A 27811-nucleotide genomic window follows, 5' to 3' on the forward strand; every position below is an offset into this window, starting at 1 on the left:
GCCGCCACCCCAACCCACCACCCGGCTACGATCGGAAAGAAAATTCCATAATTATCGATATCGACAGAAATATAACCCTATCAAAATTATACAATAATGATAAAAATGCCCTTATCGATAAGTTAAAATGTAGGTAAAGCACGGGAAGCTAAGAAAGGTGCATACCCGTATCCAAAATCAGGATCGCATGAGCAGAGATAAACATGGATGTTGTTAGCTCACAAACGCAAACAGAGAAAGGGATGTAGCTTCCATTATGATATATGGGAGATAGCACTGTTTTTGTGTTGTGTAGTATACGCTCTCTTTTATCGCGTTACGTTTTATCCATTGATCTGTCTATTTACACCCACAAGATAACGTGATCACGCAGAAAGTAGAAATGCCTCGACTCAATCCGTCATTATCATCACCAACAGCATCACTACCGAGAAACAAGATAGCCACAACCTGTTCTTTCTATCTCTATGTATGACATGGCTTCGTCGTATACATGTTCATTTATAGAAGAATCCAAAAGGAAGGTAATCTTTTGGTTGATAGTTTGTTTATAGTAATACAGTAATGGGTAGTATAGATGAAGCTGCTGTTTAGTTGGAGAAGATGAGAAAGTACAGTGAATTTATTGACATGAAAGAAGCAGACGAAGATTGCTATAAACTGGAGTGAATAGAGGTAATAATATCCGCGTCAATTGAAAGATGGGTGTCCATTCAGTGGTGTCTCGCTGGTCAGTGCGTTGTCGTTTTTGTGATGGTTTTCGGTGTATATTTATTTTATTAAAAATATTGTAAGTATAAAGACAATTGTTATTACATACATATTTTTGTGTGATGGAACGAAATTGGGAGGGAGGCACCAATGATTTTTTCCCGGCGACGATAATGATAGAGGTCGCATGGTACTACTAGTGATATCAAGAGTTTTTTCCATTATCTTTTTACCCACGCAAGCAAGATTCAAGAGTGGCAGAATTCTCGTTATCAAGGTTTTGTTATTTTCTGGAAAATCGAGCTGTTCTGTTCTCCTGACTCTGGTAACGAAACCCTTGGGGATGTCAACATCCATTAATGAGACAGAGCCACCCAAATGAACGTATTAATAATGATTATTAATCTGTAAACCCTTACTGATAAACAGAATACAAACCTAAAATACTGTAACCGACGATATGGCACTTGTGCAATAGTAAAGGAGAAAACTATCTCGCATTTCTTTCGTCTGATGCATCGCAGCACCAATTTCTGTAGCAAGGTTTCCGTAGGTGAACCTGCGGAAGGATCACCATTAATCGAAGGCTGGACCTTCTTTCTTCTGATCTGTGCAATGTCGACCAACAAGTAGTGGTTTTTGTACAACCAAGTTCCAACTTGCGCGATTTAAAGATAAAATCACCACGTCTTGGTTTTACAGATGATAGCTGACGACCGTTGTTTAAGGCATCTGCATTTGCTTCACTCGATCCTTCGGTACTATTGAATTTTATTAAAAAACAGAGTACCAGTGAGCTTATCATGTTACCTTTCTTTTATCTATATATTTGCGATCAGCTTACCCGTTTACCACAATGTCAGAAACTCGAGCAACAGAAGAAAGAAATCCAAACACTAGATACAGTTGGTCTGTTTCCATCATGGTACCAATATCGAATGAGCCGGTTTTCAGAGTGATTACTGGCGTTGAAACGTTTGATCACAAGCAGGCGACTTGATGTTGACGGGGTATTATACATACTGGAGTAGCCTTTATTGCTACAATGTACTGAGAGAAACAATTGGGCAATGTTTTGAAGTTCAATAGATAGCCACACTTTGAGTGTTTCTTTGGATGGATCGACGATTGGGATGCTTCTTGCGCAATTGAATAGCTCGGTGCTATCCTTCTATGGGATATGGAGTCATTTGGTTTTCTAATGGGTTATCCACGTATACGTTGTTTATTCGTTTGCTTGTTCATACGTACCAATTTCAGGATTTCTTCCGAGTTCTTTTGGTGCCGAGAAATCTGAAGCATCACCAGCCTCACGCAATTCATCCAATTCTTCTTCGGTAAGCACTCGTAACCAGCTACTATCGCCTAGATCGACAATAAGAGATTGAGAAGGACCGAGAGATGGCAAAGTTAGCTGATAAACTCGAAACTACAAACCCTAGCCAAACGATCTATAATAGAGATTTTTACATACTGGTAGAATTTCTACGGAAAGTGGTTGGATGTATTGCTCTCTTCCTCTTTCTCTTGTCGCATTCAAGATCCAAAAGTCGTCTTGATGCTTTCTTTTGAATGCTGCAAATCCATGTTGTAGGTTGGCTTTGTCAGCTAACTTACGGCCACACAACAGGAAAGAACCGGATCCCGCCCGATCTCCACAGTCAAGCCCTGTTTGGCCTGTTCAGCACAATGGCGGGGAACCACATGGGAATACCAGGTGCTGTAAGTTTTAAGACAATGAGTTTGATGACGCCGGCGACGAGGACGATGCTGGTGTTGGTGATGCTAATGCGTTTGCTTCTTGTTCTGGTCGTGTATTCGTGTTTTGTTGGATGATATAGCATTAAGCGTGTCTTTTAGTTGTCGTTCAATGGTTTTCCACGATTCTTTGGCTTTATCCTAGAAGATATAAATAAATTAGTACATGCTTTATCTGCATATTGTTTTGTAAAAAGAAAGTTCAAACGCAAAGGCATGAAAAGTTGTTGGCACTTGCCACAGTAAGTCCAAGTGATTCGGCCGCTCTACTGATGTTTTGGATCCAACTTGCTTTCACAGATTTAACGTCCACCACGCGACAGTCAGAATCAATGTCATTTCGAAAGTTGTCCACGATTTTCTAGAGGTTGACACAATGTACTCCTTTTTCGTTTGTCTCTACCAGGAAACACGTGATAGCTATTCCAAAGAACATTCATTAGTTCATGCGCTTGTAACGTCGATACAATTTTCTTATCTATTTATAATCGCAATCACGGTTACTACCTTCTATTACAGGGTCTCAGTTGCCTTGGGTACAATGCTACGTGAAAAGAACAAAGCAAAGAATCGGGTAATTCAAAAGCAGTACTTGATATGGTAATCCATATTGCTGCGCGCGCCAGCCATCATCATTGGAAAGCCTGTAGCGCCAGTCGTGTATCATTATGGGTCCATGGTATTGAGCGTATCAATCATCAAATATTGTTGTCCGCCTCAATCGTGGATCATTGGATAGCCTATAGCGTGCGTTATTGAATAATCTGTAGTGTTGCGTGTGCCAGCTGTGATTCATCGAATCCATAGTGTTGCAAGTGCCATTCGTGAATAATTGTAGTGTTCTGTGTATTGACCGCGAATCGTGGGATATATCATATTGCTGCATGTGCCATTCGTAGATCTTAAATAGCCTGCATTGTTTGTATACCAGTCGTGAATCGTTAATTAGTCCGTACTGCTGTGTGTACAAGTTGCAAAGAATTGATTAGCGCATAGCGTCGTGTGTACCGACCGTGAACACTGAATAGCCCATAGTGCTGTGTATGCCAGTCGTGAACATTATAGCCCATATTGGTGTGCGTGTGTGTGTGTGCGTCAATCATGGTCCTTGAAAAGCCCATGTGGTTGTACGTACAAGTCGCAAACACTTTGAAAAAATAGTGTAAAGACATTAGCTTTCCACTGCGAGAACCAGTGACAAATAGTTTATCCTACATTAAGGATCAAGATTACCTTGTCCATAAAACTAGTGGGTGGGAGATTGATTCGATTAAATGGCGTGGAGAATTTTTCATATTCAAGGACTATAGATGGTATAAAGGTATAGAGGTCTGAGAAAGAGGCAATCGAGGTGGATTGCGTCATTCATATGACGTCTACAAGCGTATGATATATGTAGTTGGAAAAACCGTGTGATGCTATCTTTCTATCTGTTCATGGGGTACTTGTGCACTATTCCGTAACATTACCCCAGCCCCAGCTAAACACTTTGTTACATAACTCCATATTATACATCTCTCTCATGATTTGCTGGACTCGAGCAAGTACGTAGTATCCGTAATAAGTTTATTCCCATTTTCCTGTCACCATGCGCATCACCTTGTTTCACCCCGGTTGAGTTTGACAAAAATTGGGGATTCAATAGCAGCAGCAGGGAGGAAAAAAGCAACAACCAAAGATCCTTTTTATTGTCTCATTAATCCGCCATGGCAATTCAAAAGATACGTAGCAACCAAATGGTTTTTTTCCCAACACCTTTTCCTCTTTCTTTTTTTTATTAGTGGCATCTGATGGCCTCATGACTACGTCTCGTGGGATAACCCAGATCTTAGATGCTGCGAGGAACTATGACATCAGAAGCTCCCATGACTACGCCTCGTGGGATAAAGCCAGATCTTGGGTGCACAGTTCCAACCTTTAAAGCGCATTCGATGGCCTCATGACTACGTCTCGTGGGATAACCCAGATCTTGGATGCGCAATAATTGTTTTTTTCTCCTTTAACACGCATATACGCACGCAATGTTCCATAAAGATGTTAATTGCTGGTACTCGCTTTTATTACTATGTATAGGCTATACTTTTCCAGAGGTGGAGACCCCACAAGTGGAGAAATAAGTCCACGAATGGCACTTGCAACACTATGGATTCGATGAATCACAGCTGGCACACGCAACACTACAGATTATTCAATAACGCACGCTATAGGCTATCCAATGATCCACGATTGAGGCGGACAACAATATTTGATGATTGATACGCTCAATACCATGGACCCATAATGATACACGACTGGCGCTACAGGCTTTCCAATGATGATGGCTGGCGCGCGCAGCAATATGGATTACCATATCAAGTACTGCTTTTGAATTACCCGATTCTTTGCTTTGTTCTTTTCACGTAGCATTGTACCCAAGGCAACTGAGACCCTGTAATAGAAGGTAGTAACCGTGATTGCGATTATAAATAGATAAGAAAATTGTATCGACGTTACAAGCGCATGAACTAATGAATGTTCTTTGGAATAGCTATCACGTGTTTCCTGGTAGAGACAAACGAAAAAGGAGTACATTGTGTCAACCTCTAGAAAATCGTGGACAACTTTCGAAATGACATTGATTCTGACTGTCGCGTGGTGGACGTTAAATCTGTGAAAGCAAGTTGGATCCAAAACATCAGTAGAGCGGCTGAATCACTTGGAAATACAGTGGCAAGTGCCAACAACTTTTTATGCATTTGCGTTTGAACTTTCTTTTTATACAACAATATGCAGATAAAGCATGTACTAATATATTTATATCTTCTAGGATAAAGCCAAAGTATCGTGGAAAACCATTGAACGGCAACTAAAAGACACGCATAATGCTATATCATCCAACCAAAACACGAATACACGACCGGAACAAGAAGCAAACGCATTAACATCACCAACCCCAGCATCGTCCTCGCTGCCGTCGTCGTCAAACTCATTGCCTTCCTTGAAAACAGAAATTAGCCCAGGCGACAAAGCCAACCTGCAACACGGATTTGCAGCATTCAAAAGAAAACATCAAAACGACTTTTGGATTTTAAATGCGACAAGAGAAAGAGCAAGAGACCAAAACATCGAACCACTTTCCGTAGAAGAGAAAGTCATGGATTTCGCTTTGAGTTGTGAATTCTACCAGTACGTAAAAATCTCTATTATAGATAGCTTGGCTTGGGTTTGTAGTTTGAGTTTACCAGCTAACTTTGCCGTTTCTCAGTCCTTCTCAATCTCTTATTGTCGATCTTGGCGATAGTAACTGGTTACGAGTGTTTACTGAAGAAGAATTGGATGAATTGCGTGAGGCTGGTGATGATATGGATTTCTCGGCACCAAAAGAACTCGAACAAAGTAAATATACACGTAAAGCTCTCTGTAGCCTTCATGATAAGCTGATACATCTATCTACTTTGTAGTGGGATAAGGATCTCTTCATCAAAGGCGGTCGGATCATCGAGGTACTTTAGAGCACACTTGTCAAGGTCTCCTGCAAGGCTATACATTAAGAACTGGTTTATTCCCAGGTTACGAAGCGTAAGTACTATTCGTACTTTTTATTAATAGAGAGACTATGCTCATTTTCAATCAAACATAAAAGGTTCCTTGGTATCATGACGACTATGCTGATCCAGTATGCCAAGTTTTTTGAGACTGGGGCAAAAAACGGTATGGCGAAGACCAGTGCCATCCATGAATTGCATCGAGGTAAAGAAGGCGATTTTTTTTACTTGCGTATCAAGGTGAGAAGGAAGAAACAAAGCTCACATGCTCGCTTTGAATCTTGTAAAGCAGCACGTTATGGCGACAAGAGCATAATGGGCTCGGTCAAGAAAATCCAGCCTTTTGGAATAACCTGATAAATTTGAAATCAAATATGATGCGCATCTATCTCCCACCTGACGCCTACTGCATGGTTTCAACGATCGACCACTGCTCAAGGTCTACCAACTGTACCAATCTTGTTATTAGCGCCAAGAACCCAACCCCGCTTTGGATCACTTCGGCCGAAAAAGCCTCCGAACACTGTCGAGTCGGTGTATCCGTATGGTCCGAATACAGCACAGATGGAGGTAAAAAACCGGACGTTGTGATTGCCGGGTGTGGCGTCGAAACAGCATTCGAGGCCGTAGCAGCTGCAGCTTCACCCAATAAAGATTGCCCCGATCTACGTGTGCGTCTAGTCAATGTCACGGTTTTGATGGTGCTTGGTCAGACCCATTCGCATAAATTGTCCCAAGACGAATTCGAGGCTATTTTCACACCGGACAACCCATCATTTTTCAATTTTCATGGATAACCTTCGGCCCTTCAGAGACTTGCTTATGATCGTGTCAGTGGCAGACGCGTGTCTGTGGTACGTATACATATTCTTTTAGGGTTGAATGTTATACTACAATATGTACAGAAACACAAAAACTGTGTGTGACAATGGTTTTTACTTATGGATAATGTCTATCGATAGCATGGATACAACGAGGAGGGAACCACCACTAATACTCCTTTCCGAATGCTTACGGCGAACGGTAAGATTTGTCACAGAGTTGCTACTGCTGCTCCGTGATAGTACGAAAAGATCTTTATAAGCTTATTAAAACTTTGCTATGTTTCTGGCGTTTTCCACGCAAAACAGGATGCTCAAGATATGATCTTGCTATTGACGCATTACACAAACTTCTGCCCAACTATCCTACGGTCAACATCAAGGCCCGTACATTGATTTCGAATTACCAGCATGCGATCTGTCAGCATAAAAAGTACAACGAAGAATACGGGACAGATCCGGAAGAGTTATCTCAAAAACCTCGTTTCTAAATTTTGTGAAGAAGGAACAATAGCAGCGAGTTTAGCTACGGACTGGTATTCTACGTTCGAGATCAGCATAAACTAAAGTTGTCAATTTTGATGGGATGAATATATAATTATTTAAGAGGTCGATTCTGGCGATATAATGTATGTAATCTGTGCTAATGCTCACCGAGCGAGCGGTAACTGCCAGAAGGATTTTCGCCTGGGTTACAGCGGAAATTGACGGCATTGTGGGATAGAACATTAAAGGATTTAATGCGATGCAGTGGCGATATCTGTGTGTGTGCCACCGTGCCACAATGAACTAAGTTCAATCAATTGAAACTTTGTCGCTGGCACGCCTTGCATATGCATACATGCAAATTTTGTGGATGACCGTGCGAAGAGAATTGTATATCCCCGCTGTGTACGTCATTGTTGCTACAAACGATGCTATCGTATTTGCTGTACCAGAAATTGAAACAAACGCAACATCAGTGGTATGTAATATTTCCTTTTTCCATGGCAGCAGCAACAGAAACAGCTACCTTTACAGCATCTAAAACTTCATGGATAACATTCCAAGTCATCGAGGCTTGTCTATAATTAATACAGCTGTGCCCACTACTACTGGAAAGATTAATCAAGCGAGTTCTATATCTTTGTCGTAATCCTTTTATTTTTGTTAGAGGATTGCTACGCACGCTGCAAAATCCTACCAACAATTTCCATCTTTTAGAAGCGACCGATAGTCTTTTGCCAAAGTTTTTCTATTGGGAAACTAATATCATAGGGAACATACAAAACATCCTGTATGCAACGTAAATGGATGATACTTGAGCTTTAAACATTATTGTACAGTAAGGACGATTATGTTTGTACTGAGAAAAGAGTATGTATATTAAAAAACTTAGGACGATTATCGCATAAAATGAATACTATGTGGGACGAAAGCGAATGAGGGTAGAAAAGATCCTCATCGAACAAGGTATTTGAAGAAAATATGAGATAGAAGCTTTCTAAAAAATCTCTATTACTATCATCTGTAGAAAAGAGTACTATCCCTAAAACTCTACTGTCATCTAGTATTTGTTATGCACTACCGTAAAGTCTTGGTGAATAAGACGCGCAACCACTTTGGATATATGGTCTCGTTGAGTTAAACTGGGTCGTTTGCATTGGATACGTGTGCTGTACAGTAACTTGGCCTGTCACTGGAAGCTTGGTAACCAAGACATTCAATGATCAGGATAATGGATGCCCTTTTGGCTCCTTAGTAGCCAGTATATAGTATCTCTCTCATCTCATACCGGACGTTTGGACATTTATTTACTAGACAGAAGGGACATGAAAAAGAGTCAAGTAAGAGAGATAGTAAAAGCTGAGCAGATCATACTTTATATCAAAAGAGACCATATCTTAAGCTGAGTGTGACGTAATGTACAGTCAACTGTGCTACCGGTGTATATTGAAGAGCAACTGCAAAATGGCTGGATATTTTACTGGTGCTTAATTATTATAGCACTAATTCGGCAACGACAAGAAGTGTGCAATGTGAATTTTGCTGCGGAAACAGGCAACAGTAGGGGTAAATTCGGGCTCGAGTAGTATAGCTGGAGTTGTTCAAAATGATATTACCAAAAATGAGACGAAGCTTATATTATATATTGTTCGAACAGCAAGTAAAAAAGAAAAGAGAGAACTTGAGATCGGATACAATGTGGAAAGCAACGAGCTTATCGTATATGCTTTAGAGGCACAAGGAAAGGCACTTAGCATGTTTGCCTCTTTGCCATTCGACACTGTATTCAGATTATGTGACTTGTGAACAAGTAAAGCAGCTGAAACTATCAACGACAATTCTGATTTGTTTGTATACATTAAATGATAATGGTGAAGGTATACAGGATAGAATTAATTCTCTTTATTAATTAATCATGAGGTCGAAAGCACAATTTATGCGTCACAAATCGAATAGTTAAGAAAAAGACACGGACATTGATAGCATCAGCGAAAGTAAGTAACGATTGAGGAAGTTATCTCCAAAAAGCTGTAGCCTTATTAATATATGAAGATGAAAGCAGCTTTGCTGAGGATAGAGAGCGATATGTGTTCAAGAAGACCACGAAACATCCAAAGTGCAACAACGTCATACGATAAGGATATTAGAAGACGTATTGCACTGATGGATATGATCAAGGTACCTCGACGCCATGGACTTGCGAATACGTTTTCGAGGAAGCTGCACGATGCCCTATTTGTAATTCCTTAATGAACACGACAAAGAGCGAGTCGAGGCTGTTCTGATGAGACGAGGATCGTCAGGGAGCCAAACTCTTTCGAAGAATCCAAGCTGGATCTTTCGACTTGTTAAGCGTACGGTTTTGTTGTCGATGTATGACGATCCCAGGCTAGAATTAACATGCATTCATAGTATCGTAACAAGTAATGTCCCCCCCCAGAAATAGTTTACCCATTAATCCGAGGACTTTTTGACAGATACGGCCCAAGAAGTGCGCAAGAACGGGTCGGTCATTATTCGACAAAGATACTTGGGGGCAGTCGAAAAACGTCTTAAAGGAAATCCATGAAGGTCAAATGTCTGATCCTCTAAAGTTCTCCTCTTACTATGATATTGGCAAGGACAGTGGTGGTATGACCATGTATCGATGCTTCCGTGGTACGAATTCTTTGAAAGAAGCCATTCATCAGAAGGTCGTTCGCAAAATGGCTCTTTTGAGGCAAGCCCTGAATTGATGTACGCTTTGCTTACAGATTACCGCCTCTACCATAACATTAATGTATGACGCAACAACCATCATCCATGCTTGTGCGATTGTTGAGATATTTTGTTATTGCCAGGTGGGCACTGTCAACAGATATGGCAGAGTTCATATACGGCATTTGTATCTTGGCTTGATCAATGCATAAGTTCGCTCGAATAGAACTTGCCTGTCTCCACGAACGATCAATTATCAGCATACCGTATCACACTGTACCTGCATTGGCGTGTCCTAATTGCTGCCAGTTCCACAAGCATGTTTCCAGCAATTTTTGCTGCATTAATGCATTCTTTTTTTGATTGCCCCACTTGTGCGCTCCATGGCAAATACTGCAGTGTACGGTAATGGTCCACTTCGTTCGATGATCTTGTGCGAGTGTGTCAGGTAGTGAAAGTTGATGGTAAAAACGGTAGGTGAAACATTAGAAAGCCTGACTTGCTGTTGCACCAATCTGCTTCACTGCTTCATTGCCTTCTTGAGCTCTTGAATATCTTCTGCAACAATCTCTTTGCTGAAACGTACTGACTAGGTTGACTAGCGCTTGCTTTGTATTACTTACACTTTAGAGCTCCAAAACGATCATCGAAACAAGGTAAAGCATAAAGTGAATCCAATCCACCGCTCGATAACTTCCACTTTGATAGTTTACGTCTCCACAATCACCAGCAAATGACGACGGTGTTAAGCTTTGTAATGCTGCTATCCGTGAGCGATCGACTCGAGATAGGTACAATGGGTTTCCCTTTTTTCCGTATTCGCCACAGATAATACGTCAAGTTGCTTTGTCTCATTAATGAATGTTGATATTCCCAAGAGTTTTTTTGTTACGAGAGTCAGAAGAACAGAATATCTCGATTTTCCGACAACAACAAAACCTTGGTGACGAAGATTTTGCCACTTTTGAATCTTGCTTGCGTGGGTAAAAGAATCATGGAAAAACCCCCTCAAGATGACAACGAACTTATTACACTGGAAATTATACATCGATATGTCGAGATCTTGGATCGCTACTTTGGCAACGTAAGCAGACAGTTTACCACGGTTACTTGATATTAATGCCATTGCTATGAAATTCATGCATCCTTTCTTTTTCTTATCAGGTATGCGAGTTGGATTTGACCTTTAACTTTCAAAAGGTAAGTTTATAAAGAAAAAGGGCAAAGGAGTATTGACAGAACATGAAGTCGATTCTTGCTAAAAAAAAGAAACTAACGTGCTCGATTTAAGGCATATTTCTTTTTGGATGAATTACTGATCACCGGCGAACTTCAAGAATCCAGCAAAAATCAGTCCTTCGCGTCATCACTCAACAAGATTAGTTTGAGGAACAAGAGGTGAATGAACAAAAGTCGGGATAAAGCTCCAACCTGGGGGGGAAACAGATACATGGAGAACAGCGCTATACCAGAAGGAAATAAACCGCGAGTCATTTTAGTGTACTATATTGTATAATCTTATATTGTGCGTGATGTTGAAAGCTGGATCCTTCTTTTTTGGTTCTGTGTTCCTTATCTGGTGGTGATGATCCATACTAGATACATGACATCGTTCATCATGATAGATGTTGTTCATGTCCTAAGACATAGCCTTATTCTACACACGTCCGTAGAGAAAGCCAGGGGAGACAAATATAGCTAAATAGAATGTACGATGATGGATTTGGGGGGAGCAGAAATGCATAATAAGCGATGGAATAGAATAAAATCATAGTGACAAGTTGGTCTGGAATGAAGCAGGGGTGGAACTAAGTCGTGTTTATGGTGCGTAGATTCTTCCTACTCTTACTCTTTCATTTTGGTTTAGCAGCAACAGGTACTTGAGATAGTGTATATGCGTGCGCGTGTATATATTGATGGCAAACGAGCAAATTCTCGTTTTGTGCATTAGTCTGTTTCTGTGAGGTGGGGGTTGGACCTTTACTTTGCATAATCGATATATAGTAATTGCCCGGCCTTGTTTTATTCTACCAGCAATCTTTCCCCGCCGCCACCACCACGACCCGGCTACAATTGGAAAGAAAATTCCATAATTATCGATATCGACAGAAATATAACCCTATGGAGATTATACAATAATGATAAAAATGCCCTTATCGATTAAGTCAAAATGTAGATTGACCAAGGGAAGCTAAGAAAGGTGCATACCCGTATCCGAAATCAGGGATCGCATGAGCAGAGATCAACATGGACTTTGTTAGCTCACAAACGCAAACAGAGAAAGGGATAAAGCCCCTATTATGATACGGGAGATAGCACTGTTTTCGTGTTGTGTAGTATACGCTCTCCTATGTCGTGTTACCGTTTTATTTATATCTGTCTGTTTACACACACAAGATAACGTGATCACGCAGAAAGTAGAAATGTCTCGACTCCCAAACCGTCATCATCATCATCATCATCATCATCATCACCAACAGCGCTACCGAGAAACAAGACAGCCACAATCTGTTGTTTCTATCTCCATGTATGGCATGACTTCGTCGTATACATATTTATTCCAAATTATTTGCGCATGGAAACAATTTGCGCCAATGATTTTGCGTTCCTGTTTACGCGCCTCTGAGAATTCTAATAGAAGACCCAAAAGCAAGGCAGTCCTTTGGTTGATAGTTTTTTTATAATAATACTACAGTAATTGGTAGTGTAGATGAAGCTGCGGTTTAGTTGAAGAAGATGAGAAAGTACAGTGGATATGGTGAGACATGAAAGAAGCAGACGAAGATTGGTATGAATTTGAGTAATTAGAGGTAATAATATCCGCCTCAATTGAAAGATGGGTGTCCATTCAGTGGTGTCTTGCTAGTCAGTGCGTAGTCGCTTTGTGATGGTTTTTGTGATGGAATGAAATTGGGAGGGAGGCACCAATGATTTCTTCCCGGCGACGATAATGATAAAGGTCGCATGGTACTACTCGTTAAACAAATTGATACCACCAACAAAGAACAAACTTGAGTATCTATGTAGCACTATCAATATGTGAGGCTTTTGCTTTCGTACTCTGTTTTTTTCTCACTCGCCACTAAGCTAGGCCTATACGTATGCGACGTTCCAAAACATGTATTGCGACTATTACCTTCGATAAACGATCTTTTGGTCTAAAAAATTAGAAAAAGATGTAAAGATGTTTAAGTTCCAAATGTACCTTTATATACCAAGAAGTTACACATTTTTACTCGTCTTGCCAGTACCATTTGTGTGGCATCTTTAACGACTTTCGCTCTTTCTTTGGGCGGGATGGTGACGAACCATTTCGTCAATCGAACTTTGCCTTGTCGGCTCACCAAGAGTAACCAATTTATCTATACACGTGTACAACCACACTTCTATTTACACCACAGCATTAGCATAATCATATACACTAAAGAAAGCTAAGCGTACTTTTGCTTTTCTCCCACTCGACTACATACTCGAGCTGAATCAGGATCCGTCACTTACAGCCACAACACAACAACCGAAAATGGGAATCCCATACTTTTTTTTGTATGGCCAGTGGAGTAGGGCGAAATTTTTATTTCCGACATCGTGTCCGAGAGAGTGACGGTATTGGGGCAGGAATATAAATGATGCTGTAGGAACAGGCCTTATGCCAAATTCAGGATACAAACAGTGAGCTGACAGACATATGAAATCGAGAACAGAATGGGCGTATAATTCAAGTGGCGTAGTAATGGACTAAATTGATGAACGAGAAAAGATTGCAATTGTAAGTGTGGACAGGACAAGACAAGACAAGACAAGGACAGAAGGAGCGGACGAAAGTGTGTTAGATGCTGTCGGCAGGAGCAGGACAAGACAAGAAGGAAACCTGAAGGTAGGAGACCGATAATGAGGGAAGAAACAAGGAACAAGATATAGGAAATAAACAAGATAACTGATTGATGTTTTATCATTCAAAGACTATGGTATACATATCTTTTACTGTGGGATTTAAATACTGAATAAACGGGAAGACTGGTCCCAAGATTGATAAGTCGGATGATGATGATTAACGATATTGATACTTGAGAATTTAATATGTGATCATCGAGGTTGAGGATGATCACTTTAGTAGAGGTCGATGAATGTTCATGACAGCAACAGCCTTGATGACTGTTACAACGGAGGGCAAAAAGGCTTGCTAGTCATATAAAAATAGACAGTCATGACATGTTAGCGGTTTGGTTCCTGGTGACTCGAAGAAATACATTTCTAATCGTAAGCGCGTTTATCATATCGGCTTATTGTTCTTCATAAGACCAGAGATGAACACATGGGAGTATATATGCTTCCACCGGCCAAGTTACATTTGGCCAGTCGCTTTGAAGATCAAGATATCAGATATAGATTACCGTTGTCATTCGCTCAATAATAAATCACCGAGTAAGAAGATCACAGCTATACAGCTATACTTCTATGCCGGAATCGACGGTCTTTTCGAATAGAGGGGAAATTCATTGACCGTCAATTGTTTTATTACGATACTACGAATGAAGGAGCCTCATATTGAAAGTCAATCAAGAGCAAATGCCATTTTATTTTACAGCATCTGAATACCATAGATGGGCTATTAGTGCATATATGGCACATTATAAGAACAATGTATGGATAGAATATATAGCACAGCTATATAAGATATCGTTGGTCATTTTATTATATATGTTAGAGAAATATTTTCAGAATTTATCGAAGAGAATTATAATAGTGGATATGTGACTAGTAAAAATAGCTTGGAGAGGAGAGATATGAAAAGTGTGGATCGGATAGAAAGATGCTAGTGAAAAATCATTACAGATTGCACTGGATGGTAAAGGTTCGGCGGTAAAAAAAAATATGATACATATCGAATGGTAAAAATGATACTGATTTGTTGTTGATAAAATTGGATAAAGGCTTGAAGTTGAAAAAAAAGATTGTTACATGCTCATAGTAGCGGGCTTGGATGATGGAAAAAAAAAGTACAGTGTCGACGCTGAGAAGATTGTTTTGATGCTGGTTGCGTGGTAAAGAAAATATTCACTTGGAGTAGGCTCAACGGTGAAGAAAGATGGTGGTGGTGTCTTGCTAGTCAGTGCGTTGTCGCTTTTGTGGTGACTTTGGTGATGGAACGAAATTGGGTGGAAGGCACCAATGATTTTTTCCCGGCGACGATAATGATAGAGGTCGCATGGTACTACTAGTGATATCAAGAGTTTTTTCCATTATCTTTTTACCCACGCAAGCAAGATTCAAGAGTGGCAGAATTCTCGTCATCAAGGTTTTGTTATTTTCTGGAAAATCGAGTTGTTCCGTTCTCCTGACTCTGGTAACGAAACCCTTGGGGATGTCAACATCCATTAATGAGACAGAGCCACCTAAATGAACGTATTTACAATAATTATCAATTTGTAACACCCTACTGATAAACAGGATACAAAATAACACAAACCTGAAATGCTGTAACCGACGACATGGCACTTATGCAATAGCGAAGGTGAAAACGTAGCCAACAACAACATGTCGCGCAAAACAATTGGCAACTTTAAAAGGCTATCGCGCATCTCTTTCGTTTGATCTTTTGCAGCACCAATTTCTGTGCAACCAAGTTCCAGCTTGCCCGATTCGAAGATAAGATCACCACGTCTACCCATTTTTCTCTTTGCGATTGGTTTTACGGATGATAGTTGGCGATCGTTGTTTAGGGCATCTGCATTTGCTTCGCTCGATCCCTCGGTACTATTGAATTTTATTTAAAAAACAGAGTATCAGTGAGCTTATCATGTTACCTTTCTTTTACCTCTATACTTGCGATCAGCTTACCCCTTTACCACAATGTCAGATCTTCGAACGACAGAAGAAAGAAATCCAAACACCAGATGCAGTTGGTCTGTTTCCATCATGGTACTAACATCGAATGAGCCGGTTTCCAGAAACAATTGGGCAATGTTTTGAAGTTCAATGGATAGCCACACTTTAAGTGTTTCTTTGGACGGATCAACGATTGGGATGCTTCTTGCGTAATTGAATAGCTCGGTGCTATCCTTCTATAAGATATGGAGTCATTTGGTTTTCTAATGGGTTAACCACGTATACATTGTTTATCCGTCTGCTTGTTCATACGTACCAATTTCAGGATTTCTTGGAAATTCTGTTCGAGCTCTTTTGGTGCCGAGAAATCCATATCATCACCAGCCTCACGCAATTCATCCAATTCTTCTTCAGTAAACACTCGTAACCAGTTACTATCGCCAAGATCGACAATAAGAGATTGAGAAGGACTGAGAAACGGCAAAGTTAGCTGGTAAACTCAAACTACAAACCCAAGTCAAGCTATCTATAATAGAGATTTTTACGTACTGGTAGAATTCACAACTCAAAGCGAAATCCATGACTTTCTCTTCTACGGAAAGTGGTTCGATGTTTTGGTCTCTTGCTCTTTCTCTTGTCGCATTTAAAATCCAAAAGTCGTTTTGATGTTTTCTTTTGAATGCTGCAAATCCGTGTTGCAGGTTGGCTTTGTCGCCTGGGCTAATTTCTGTTTTCAAGGAAGGCAATGAGTTTGACGACGACGGCAGCGAGGACGAGGACGGTGCTGGTGTCGGTGATGCTAATGCGCTTGACGAGGACGGTGCGGGTGCGGGTGTTGGTGATGCTGATGCGTTTGCTTCTTGTTCTGGTCGTATGTTCGTGTTTTGATTGGATGATGTAGCATTATGCGTGTCTTTCGATAGTCGTTCAATAGATTTCCAGGACACTTTGGCTTTATCCTAGAAGATACAAATAAGTACGTACATGCTTTATCAGCATATTGTGGTGTAAAAAGAAAGTTCAAACGCAAAGGCATGAAAAGTTGTTGGCACTTGCCACAGTAAGTCCAAGTGATTCGGCCGCTCTACTGATGTTTCGGATCCAACTTGCTTTCACAGAAATGACATCCGCCACGCGACAGTCAGAAACAATGTCATTTTGGAAGTTGTCCACGATTTCTTGGACTTTGACACAGTGTTCTCCTTTTTCTTTTGCCTCTACCAGAAAACACGTGATAGCTATTCCAACGAACATTCATTAGTTCATGTGCTTGTAACGTTATTACAAACAAATCTCATTTATTCTTAATAATATCTATGGTTGCTACCTTCTATTATAGGGGACTTTTCAGTTGACATGGAATGGAGACGACAAAGCTTTTTTGTAGGAAAGGACAAAGCAAAGAATCGGTAATTCAAAACCAACATGTAGAGCATATTAAACTGTGGACGCAGTGGGTCCTGGACCCGGGTCCCTAGCCACAAGCGGAACTTAATCTCATATGCGTATTTCCAAATTAGGCTCAACGACCGCGCGACAGCGCGGAAGCTCTTGATTCACTGTAATTTATGCATTAACGTCTATAATAAAAGTCAAAGCAAAGAAAAAAAAACCAAGACGACCCCATAGACAATAGCAGAAACAATTTAGTATACGGGTAGCTAATATGAGATATATCAGAAATTTTCAAAAAGAAATCGCATAAATAGCGCAGACATGCTGAGCTGAATATGCACTTGCTGCTGAGCAAACCAACGCAGATAATACTTTTTGAAAGGAATAGAAGTATCTGTAGGATCATTTGCATTGGACAATGAAGAGTGTGCTAAGCTTGCTCAGCATTTAAAATAGTTGTTTGCACGTAGTCTTAGCATTCTATGTTTGAAAACTATATAAAGTAGGCTTGAAAAGAACGTGTCATGTTTTTTGTCATATCAGTTTTTCTACTACGCTTTCAATATCAACATGCCTCAACAACATCATAACTATTTGTCTCAAATCTACAATACCGGTTCCTCGTCATCCCAATCAGCTAACGAGTTTGCTAGTCAATCAAACAACAATGCCGTTCACGCTGCCGAATTGAATTTGGCCATGCTGCAATCCAGATAACGTACGCAAACAACTACGCAGGCTCTTCGTCCGGACAACACTAAACACGCCTATTACCCAAAGATCAGCGAGTTTTGTAAGTGGTGCGACGAAAAGAAGTTTCCTGAATCCACTCGTTATCAAGTAAATGGCGACAAATTGCACTGGTTTCTTGAAAAAAAAGTAAGTAGTGGTATATTGACAATATTCAAAAGATCGCGTTAATTGTAAAGAGGTTGTATTAAACTAATTGTACTACATTTTATGTTTAGGTCATTGGAAGAATCCGACGTCCTACTGGTAAAAAGCAACTACAAGCCAACGAAGATTCTGACCCGAATGACAATGATATCGAAACAGAACAAGAGGAAGTTGAGCGTTACATCGTCGGCTTTAGCACCATCGAGCAGTATGTCAGCGCCATCATCCAATTTTACAACGATCAACTTAAGCTTGGTATCAACACCATCAACAACTACCCACGAACCGCCGATGTCAAGGACTTACTAAAGAACGAAAGAAAGAAGGATAGCAAAAGACGCCGCACGAACTACGAAGATCGCGCTGCTGGGTCAATCTTGGACGGATACTCTACCATGGAAGAATTAGCCAGAATAATCGACTACTTCATTGGCAAGGACAAGTCTGAGCACTATCGCAACGCAGTGATGATGTTGATCTCACACTTTGGTCTCATGCGTGGCGAGAACGTCCGGGAAATCGAGCTGGCCGACATACATACCATTCCATTGGAAAATGAAGGCCCTACTCCAGATATCGAGTGCCCCTGTTTGGTTTTGCTGCTGGACCATGGAAAGACAAACCAATTCGGTAAAATCCAGCACGGATCCGCCATCCGCTGTGCACATGTCGAAACCTGTCTTTGGATGGCCCTCGGCCTGTATTTCTTCTGTCGTTGGCATGTTGAAGGCGGAGAATTCCCAGATATGTCGCGCCCACAATCCTGGTATAACATCAAGCTATGCAAGACCGACAACGGCGATCTCACCAAGAACATCACCCAGCCTGCGCATTACAAGGCTCTGTCTAAGGCTTTCGAAGCATGTAGGATCAACTCAACAGCCATTACACATGCTGGTAGAAAATCCGGTAGTAAAATGGCAGATCTGGGTGAAGCTGGTGATTCGGCAATTCGACGTGCTGGAAGATGGACCACTGACTCCATGGAGGGATCGTACTTGACCAACTTACCACGGCGATTATTGCGCGCGATGGCAGCTTTCGATGCCAACGGTAAAAATTTCTGGCTACCGCGCGATAGCGTTCAGCCTCGAGAAGCTTTGCTCTATAAAGTTTTCCCGTGGATTGAAGAGTGGCAAGAGAAGATCGATCAAGGACTAGGAGACAAAAGTGTTGCGGCAGACGGATTCCTTCAGATGCTGCGTGTTCTTCGAAGGACCTTTTTGCAAGATTCAGTATTAATGATGGAGCGACACCCAGATTTATCTGTTTGGAAGCAGCCTCTGTTCAGCGATCAAGATTATTTGGATTTCAAACTGTGTAAGTAATTGAAATATCATTAAAGAGGTTATTACATGGTGCGATTATATATATATGAGTTATTTACCAATCGTACCTTGATTATTTTTAGTATGTTGAAGACTGCCATTGAAACGGCACCACCACCCGAGGAGCTCACTTTGCAGAAGTCGATGCCAGCTTTGCACAATTACATGCGCGAAATGTATCGCGATCTTTCACAGAAACTAGCTGTCCTTTCTCGAACGGTCGAAGAACAAAATAGAACCATGAATCAATTCATGGGTGATCTGGCAAACGGACGACTGACTATCACGGTGCAATGGAACGCACAACAGCAATCGCAGGCAGCTGCACTTTCTACAATAGCATCAACATCACATCCTACCTTTGCCGCCTCTCCTACATCATCATCCCATCCCGCTTTTGACCAATCCGCCACTAATGCCGCTTCAACTACCACTGCATCATCATCTTGTCCTATCCCTGCTAACTCGCCCGCGTCTCCACCAAATACAACCATGGTAGCCCCGGCCACGACATCCTCAAGCAGCCAAATGCCAAAGTACAGGATGAGCGAAAACGTCACGAGCATCCCGGATTTACACCGCGAATGGCATTATGGGCTATCCGGAAAACCTGCCATCAAAAAGCTGGAGGCTGATTACGGGAAAAAATGGCGTGGAGACAAGGCAAAATGGGTGTATCGCAGGCAACAAATAGTAAAAGGTATCGACGCGTTTATCGAGTGCCATGGTTTACAGCAGGATGAGCAGCGTGCTTTGGCTATGTTAGAATACTGGCGAAAGCACCCAAAGGCTGAATGGTGTGCTGGAGGAGTCATAAAACCGAAATCCCTGGATTGGATGAGCAAGAATGTTAAGTTGTGGGAACAAGTAGACAAAGTAGATTTCTAAATGTCAATAAATCTGTCATGCCAATATTTAGTTTGTTGTATTCTATGTATTCTATAAAAATCAAGAAAGAACACTTTTCTTTGAGAGTGATACAGTAGAAAGAATAACAATTTATTTTTTCATGAACAGAAAAAATCGATTAGTCTAATTATTACCATGATCGATCAGATTGATCAATGTATACGAAGGTCATTCAAAAAGCATCGATCATGCACGTCCTCCGACAAGACACAAGAGCTCAATGCTGGTTAAGTGAGTAAAATGGCTGAGGACCTCAGGGTTAAAAATGCACTTATTAGCTCGGTCATTGGGGTTTTTTTATAAGAAAAAACCCCGGAATTTTCGAGACCCGCTGGACCTGTGAGGACTTCAGCGGACCCACGGTAAAAATAAGTTGATCCATATTGCTGCGCGCGCCAGCCATCATCCTTGGAAAGCCTGTAGCAGTCGTGAATCATTGAATGGGTCAATGGCACTGACCGTATCAGTTATCTAATATTGTTGTCCGTCTCAATCTCGGATCACTGTATAGCCTATGGCGTGCGTTATTGAATAATCTGTAGTGTTGCGTGTGCCAGCTGTGAATCATCAAATCCATAGTGTTGCAAGTAGCGCCAATCGTGAATAATTGTATTATAAAATTGAATGATAATCCAAAGTATTCTGTGTACCAGCCGTGAATCGTTGGATATATCATATTGCTGCATGTGCCAGTCGTAGATCTTAAATAGCCTGCATTGTTTGTATACCAGTCGTGAATCGTTAATTAGTCCGTACTGCTGTGTGTACAAGTTGCAAATAATAGAAGAGAAGTGCTACGGGTACGAGGTTTTTTTTCTTACGCGTACGAGTTTTTCTAAGCGGTTTTATAAAGTGGTTGCGTTGTTAAACCTCATATAGCCAATCTGATTGCCGTCTTACACGTACGAGTTTATTGCTAAAGGAACTGAACAGCATATGCGTACGAGTTTTTGTCTATCCATCAATCTTCCGTTTTTTTGGATGGCCTTGTCAAAATAAATAGCTATTGTCATACTTCTTGATGTACAAACTGCTCATTAAATGGGCGCAATGGATTTCTTTACGCTGTTCTTTTCGAGATCTTACACGTCTGTTCTGCCACTATACAGTAATGGCATAAATAAGTTTTGCATTTGCTTCTTTTCTTTAAGTTCTTGGCCTTTTCCCAATATTTGATGCCACACCAAGCTCGATATCAGGACTCTAATCAATCAAGCAACTCACTTGTTCATGTGGAGGAGTTTCCTACCGAGTCCACATAGGTAACAATCACTTATAAAAGAGCTCTGGGCAGCGCTCTTTTATGCGCACGAGTTTTTTCTATACTGGTTCCATGCGTAAAACATCCCTTTAGCATAAGCTACTGTGGTAAGAATTGGTGTTTATGTATAAACAAGTGAAAGCGAAACAAATAATAAGAGAATTTAGACGCTAATTCATGTGAGAGTAAGTATAAGGTGAACAACGGTAATTGTGTCTGAAAGAGAAAAATAAAAATGAAATGGAGGAGAGATAAATATATGGGTTGTTACAGCAAGAAAATATCGGGAAAAGGTAATAAAGACTGTCAGATACTATTTATACGTTTCTAGAAATACAATGGAACGAAAATATGCACTTTTCCGCATGCGAGTTCGTGCATAAAACGTGAGATCTTCAACACTTTCTATTCGCATTAGATCCTATTCATTTAGATTTTTGCTCCTTCTACTCTACCTTCTTCCAAATTTTCAGCTATAAATAAAATAGCTGTTTCGGGTGCAAAGATCATTTGAATGTAAGATATGTATGTAAGGCGCAATGTTTGCGATGTTGTAGTCTTGGTCTTGTTATAAAGTAGGAAGTTAGAAAGTACTTACCCTCATTATTATTTCTACTTAATATGATAGATCATAGTCTTCCTACATTTGAAAAGCATATAGTACTCGAAAGTAGTACAGTGCGCAGGTTTCCTATGAAGCTTCCACTTCCTATGGAGCTGTTTGAACGGTCTTCAGATTTAGAGTTAACCCACTGTAACCAGGTTAAAAAAACCTCGTACGCGTTAGCAAATAGCACTCAAAATTTGTCCCAGCTGGTTATAATTTACGTAGAACCAGGATAGAAGAAACTCGTACGTGTAAGCAGATAACTGTCAAAACTTGTCCCCGCTACTTATGATTTACGCATGGAACCAGTATAGAAAAAACTCGTAAGCGTAAAAGAGGGCTGGCCAGAGCTCTTTTATAAGTGATTGGTACCTATGTGGACTCGGTAGAAACCTCCTTCACATGAACAAGTGAGTTGCTTGATTGATTAGAGTCCTGATATCGAGCTTGGTGTGGCATCAAATATTGGGAAAAGGCCAAGAACTTAAAGAAAAGAAGCAAATGCAAAACTTATATATGTCATTACTGTATAGTGGCAGAACAGACGTGTAAGATCTCGAAAAGAACAGCGTAAATAAATCCATTGCGACAGTTTAATGAGCAGTTTGTACATCTAGAAGTATGACAATAGCTATTTATTTTGACAAGGCCATCCAAAAAAACGGAAGATTGATGGATAGACAAAAACTCGTACGCATATGCTGTTCAGTTCCTTTAGCAATAAACTCGTACGTGTAAGACGGCAATCAGATTGGCTATATGAGGTTTAACAACGCAACCACTTTATAAAACCGCTTAGAAAAACTCGTACGCGTAGCACTTCTACATTTGTAAAGAAAACTATGTGGCGTGAGTCATTGACTGTGATTAGGAATCATCGAGCATACAGTACAACTATAATGACTCGATGCTGTATGTAGTATTAAATGATAATTTCCATGTATAAGACAGTCAAAAATAAATAGTATGGTTTACATATACCATCTTTATTTTATATTATTATTATCATCAATCACATCATACATCTAGCACAAGACTTAAACTGGATCGAAATAAAAGTTACACTAGCAAACCTTGCAGTGAAAGACTAAAATATAACTTGCGGCACACTCAAAGTTGCAGATGTTTCATGAATTTTTATTGGTCAAAAAAAATTCTTGCACTTGCACTTGCGAAAAAACCTGCAAATAAGTTTGAAAGTGCCTGTTGAGTAGGAGGCTAGCTAACGTCTATGTATTAATCTTTGCCTTTATCTACATCAGATTTCTATCTAGAGTATCCACGCCTATTACTCCTTATTCAACCATGTGGTTGAGCGCAAGCCATCCTATCGGCTGAACCATGCGTTGTCGACCGTCAACCATGCAGGTTGGATATCGTCGTAACGGTATGCACCGTTACAAGGTACTTGTGCACTATTCCGTAACATTACCCCAGCCCCAGCTAAACACTTTGTTACATAACTCCATATTATACATCTCTCTCATGAATTGCTGGACTCGAGCAAGTACGTAGTATCCGTAATAAGTTTATTCCCATTTTCCTGTCACCATACATCCTTTTTGCCCTTGACTGAATAATTCCGTCGTATTTTAATATTTTGTATCGAAAAGTGGTCCCCATTCACTAAATCATTGATTGGTATAGAGTATTTATAAGTTCAAAGCACTGGATTAGACTTCTGGAGTATCGCTTGAGATGACTTGTGTATAAGATCCACACACTTTTGTTCTTGCTTTCCAAATCTATCAAGTACTATTCTTTCCATTTCTAATAATTAGTGATAATACCTGGTCTTACTTTGTGGGCTTTATCGTTTATTTGTTTTCATCTGATAGAAATTGTATTCAGTATACAATATACTTTATAGGACTTATTTCTCCACTTGTGGGGTCTCCACCTCTGGAAAAGTATAGCCTATACATAGTAATAAAAGCGAGTACCAGCAATTAACATCTTTATGGAACATTGCGTGCGTATATGCGTGTTAAAGGAGAAAAAAACAATTATTGCGCATCCAAGATCTGGGTTATCCCACGAGACGTAGTCATGAGGCCATCGAATGCGCTTTAAAGGTTGGAACTGTGCACCCAAGATCTGGCTTTATCCCACGAGGCGTAGTCATGGGAGCTTCTGATGTCATAGTTCCTCGCAGCATCTAAGATCTGGGTTATCCCACGAGACGTAGTCATGAGGCCATCAGATGCCACTAACAAAAAAAAGAAAGAGGAAAAGGTGTTGGGAAAAAAACCATTTGGTTGCTACGTATCTTTTGAATTGCCATGGCGGATTAATGAGACAATAAAAAGGATCTTTGGTTGTTGCTTTTTTCCTCCCTGCTGCTGCTATTGAATCCCCAATTTTTGTCAGACTCAACCGGGGTGAAACAAGGTGATGCGCATGGTGACAGGAAAATGGGAATAAACTTATTACGGATACTACGTACTTGCTCGAGTCCAGCAATTCATGAGAGAGATGTATAATATGGAGTTATGTAACAAAGTGTTTAGCTGGGGCTGGGGTAATGTTACGGAATAGTGCACAAGTACCCCATGAACAGATAGAAAGATAGCATCACACGGTTTTTCCAACTACATATATCATACGCTTGTAGACGTCATATGAATGACGCAATCCACCTCGATTGCCTCTTTCTCAGACCTCTATACCTTTATACCATCTATAGTCCTTGAATATGAAAAATTCTCCACGCCATTTAATCGAATCAATCTCCCACCCACTAGTTTTATGGACAAGGTAATCTTGATCCTTAATGTAGGATAAACTATTTGTCACTGGTTCTCGCAGTGGAAAGCTAATGTCTTTACACTATTTTTTCAAAGTGTTTGCGACTTGTACGTATAACCACATGGGCTTTTCAAGGACCACGAATGACGCACACACACACACGCACACCAATATGGGCTATAATGTTCACGACTGGCATACACAGCACTATGGGCTATTCAGTGTTCACGGTCGGTACACACGACGCTATGCGCTAATCAATTCTTTGCAACTTGTACACACAGCAGTACGGACTAATTAACGATTCACGACTGGTATACAAACAATGCAGGCTATTTAAGATCTACGAATGGCACATGCAGCAATATGATATATCCCACGATTCGCGGTCAATACACAGAACACTTGGATTATCATTCAATTATATAATACAACTATTCACGATTGGCACTACTTGCAACACTATGGATTCGATGAATCACAGCTGGCACACGCAACACTACAGATTATTCAATAACGCACGCTATAGGCTATCCAATGATCCACGATTGAGACGGACAACAATATTTGATGATTGATACGCTCAATACCATGGACCCATAATGATACACGACTGGCGCTACAGGCTTTCCAATGATGATGGCTGGCGCGCGCAGCAATATGGATTACCATATCAAGTACTGCTTTTGAATTACCCGATTCTTTGCTTTGTTCTTTTCACGTAGCATTGTACCCAAGGCAACTGAGACCCTGTAATAGAAGGTAGTAATCGTGATTGCGATTATAAATAGATAAGAAAATTGTATCGACGTTACAAGCGCATGAACTAATGAATGTTCTTTGGAATAGCTATCACGTGTTTCCTGGTAGAGACAAACGAAAAAGGAGTACATTGTGTCAACCTCTAGAAAATCGTGGACAACTTTCAAATTGACTTTGATTCTGACTGTCGCGTGGATGTCAATTCTGTGAAAGCAAGTTGGATCCGAAATATCAGTCAAGCGGCTGAATCACTTGTAATTACAGTGGCAAGTGCCAACAACTTTTTATGCGTTTGCGTTTGAACTTTCTTTTTACAAAACAATATGCAGATAAAGCATGTACTAATTTATTTATATCTTCTAGGATGAAGCCAAAGAATCGTGGAAAACCATTGAACGACAACTAAAAGACACGCTTAATGCTATATCATCCAACAAAACACGAATACACGACCAGAACAAGAAGCAAACGCATCAGCATCACCAACACCAGCATCGTCCTCGTCGCCGGCGTCATCAAACTCATTGTCTTAAAACTTACAGCACCTGGTATTCCCATGTGGTTTCCCGCCATTGTGCTGAACAGGCCAAACAGGGCTTGACTGTGGAGATCGGGCGGGATCCGGTTCTTTCCTGTTGTGTGGCCGTAAGTTAGCTGACAAAGCCAACCTACAACATGGATTTGCAGCATTCAAAAGAAAGCATCAAGACGACTTTTGGATCTTGAATGCGACAAGAGAAAGAGGAAGAGAGCAAAACATCCAACCACTTTCCGTAGAAATTCTACCAGTATGTTAAAATCTCTATTATAGATCGTTTGGCTAGGGTTTGTAGTTTCGAGTTTACCAGCTAACTTTGCCATCTCTCGGTCCTTCTCAATCTCTTATTGTCAATCTAGGCGATAGTAGCTGGTTACGAGTGCTTACCGAAGAAGAATTGGATGAATTGCGTGAGGCTGGTGGTGCTTCAGATTTCTCGGCACCAAAAGAACTCGAACAAAATTTCCAAGAAATCCTGAAATTGGTACGTATGAACAAGCAAGCAAATAAACAATGTATACGTGGATATCACATTAGAAAACTAAATAACTCCATATTTTATAGAAGGATAGCACCGAGCTATATAATTACGCAAGAAGCATCCCAATCGTTGATCCATCCAAAAAAACACTCAAAGTGTGGCTATCTATTGAATTTCAAAACATTGCCCAATTGTTTCTGAAAACCGGCTCATTCGATATTGGTACCATGATGGAAACTGACCAACTGTATCTAGTGTTTGGATTTCTTTCTTCTGTTGCTCGAGGATCTGACATTGCGGTGAAGGGGTAAGCTGATCGCAAATATATAGATAAAAGAAAGGTAACATGATAAGCTCACTGGTACTCTGTTTTTTATAATAAAATTCAATAGTTATAAAGGATCGAGCGAAGCAAATGCAGATGTCTTAAACAACGATCGTCAGCTATCATCTGTAAAACCAAGACGTGGTGATATTATCTTTAAATCGGGCAAGCTGGAACTTGGTTGCGCAGAAATTGGTGCTGCGAAAAATCAGACGAAAGAGATGCGAGATAGTCTTTTAAGATTGCCAATTGTTTTACGCGACATGTTGTTGTTGGCTACGTTTCCTCCTTTGCTATTGCATAAGTGCCATATCATCGGTTACAGCATTTCAGGTTTGTGTTATTTTTGTATCCTGTTTATCAGTAAGGGTTTTACAAATTGATAATTATTATTAATACGTTCATTTAGGTGGCTCTGTCTCATTAATGGGTGTTGATATCCCCAAGGGTTTTGTTACTGGAGTCAGGAGAACAGAATATCTCGATTTTCCCGACAACAACAAAACCTTGGTGTCCAGTTAGTTATGTATTTATGTCCAGTTAGTTATGTATCTATGTCTAGTTGGCCATATATTCATGTCGAGCTAGACTAATATATACACTAGATAAAAAAGTTACCACTTTTGAATTTTGCTTGTGTTGGTAAAGGAATCATGGAAAAAACCCTTGATTCCACCAGTAGTACCATGCAACCTTGATCATTATCGTCGCCGGGAAGAAATCGTTGGTGCCTGCCT

General features: G+C 40.5%; 6 protein-coding genes across 6 annotated transcripts; 4 read left to right on the plus strand and 2 right to left on the minus strand.

The window, feature by feature from the left end:
• Nucleotides 1–5909: 5909 nt before the first annotated feature.
• On the plus strand, nucleotides 5910–7273 carry BDB00DRAFT_902023 (XFP C-terminal domain-containing protein). Its single transcript, XM_053128556.1, has 5 exons — nucleotides 5910–6027; nucleotides 6092–6233; nucleotides 6283–6847; nucleotides 6956–7016; nucleotides 7124–7273. The coding sequence occupies exons 2-3, from the start codon at nucleotides 6127–6129 to the stop codon at nucleotides 6788–6790; spliced, it is 615 nt and encodes a 204-aa protein (XP_052981045.1). The 5' UTR covers nucleotides 5910–6027; nucleotides 6092–6126; the 3' UTR covers nucleotides 6791–6847; nucleotides 6956–7016; nucleotides 7124–7273.
• Nucleotides 6481–7307, plus strand: BDB00DRAFT_817023 (uncharacterized protein; the record flags this gene model as incomplete). Its single annotated transcript, XM_053123035.1, has 5 exons — nucleotides 6481–6563; nucleotides 6675–6847; nucleotides 6956–7013; nucleotides 7038–7039; nucleotides 7123–7307. Coding segments are annotated over 4 exons (252 nt in total), but the record flags the coding sequence as incomplete, so codon positions are not given.
• Nucleotides 7308–10775: 3468 nt separating this feature from the next.
• BDB00DRAFT_289486 (clathrin adaptor complex small chain-domain-containing protein) lies at nucleotides 10776–11840 on the plus strand. Its single transcript, XM_053116804.1, has 3 exons — nucleotides 10776–11081; nucleotides 11162–11197; nucleotides 11289–11840. The coding sequence occupies exons 1-3, from the start codon at nucleotides 10992–10994 to the stop codon at nucleotides 11397–11399; spliced, it is 237 nt and encodes a 78-aa protein (XP_052981047.1). The 5' UTR covers nucleotides 10776–10991; the 3' UTR covers nucleotides 11400–11840.
• A 1127-nt stretch (nucleotides 11841–12967) lies between these two features.
• Nucleotides 12968–13359, minus strand: BDB00DRAFT_761419 (AP complex, mu/sigma subunit; the record flags this gene model as incomplete). Its single annotated transcript, XM_053119264.1, has 3 exons — nucleotides 12968–13016; nucleotides 13134–13155; nucleotides 13203–13359. Coding segments are annotated over 3 exons (228 nt in total), but the record flags the coding sequence as incomplete, so codon positions are not given.
• Nucleotides 13360–14656: 1297 nt separating this feature from the next.
• On the minus strand, nucleotides 14657–17245 carry BDB00DRAFT_927974 (uncharacterized protein). The gene is made up of 7 exons (XM_053128909.1): nucleotides 17151–17245; nucleotides 16850–17061; nucleotides 16373–16782; nucleotides 16140–16293; nucleotides 15836–16059; nucleotides 15465–15751; nucleotides 14657–15390 (listed from the first exon to the last, which is right to left on the minus strand). Exons 1-7 carry the CDS (start codon nucleotides 17179–17181, stop codon nucleotides 15101–15103), a joined length of 1608 nt encoding a protein of 535 aa, XP_052981049.1. The 5' UTR covers nucleotides 17182–17245; the 3' UTR covers nucleotides 14657–15100.
• An 8552-nt stretch (nucleotides 17246–25797) lies between these two features.
• Nucleotides 25798–27596, plus strand: BDB00DRAFT_871059 (uncharacterized protein; the record flags this gene model as incomplete). Its single annotated transcript, XM_053126782.1, has 7 exons — nucleotides 25798–25803; nucleotides 25877–25984; nucleotides 26094–26375; nucleotides 26564–26752; nucleotides 26833–27056; nucleotides 27142–27407; nucleotides 27484–27596. The coding sequence occupies 7 exons, from the start codon at nucleotides 25798–25800 to the stop codon at nucleotides 27594–27596; spliced, it is 1188 nt and encodes a 395-aa protein (XP_052981050.1).
• Between the last annotated feature and the right edge of the window lie 215 nt (nucleotides 27597–27811).

This window comes from Zychaea mexicana (assembly GCF_025766255.1).
Source record: "Zychaea mexicana strain RSA 1403 chromosome Unknown BDB00scaffold_25, whole genome shotgun sequence".
NCBI classification, from domain to species: domain Eukaryota; kingdom Fungi; phylum Mucoromycota; class Mucoromycetes; order Mucorales; family Lichtheimiaceae; genus Zychaea; species Zychaea mexicana.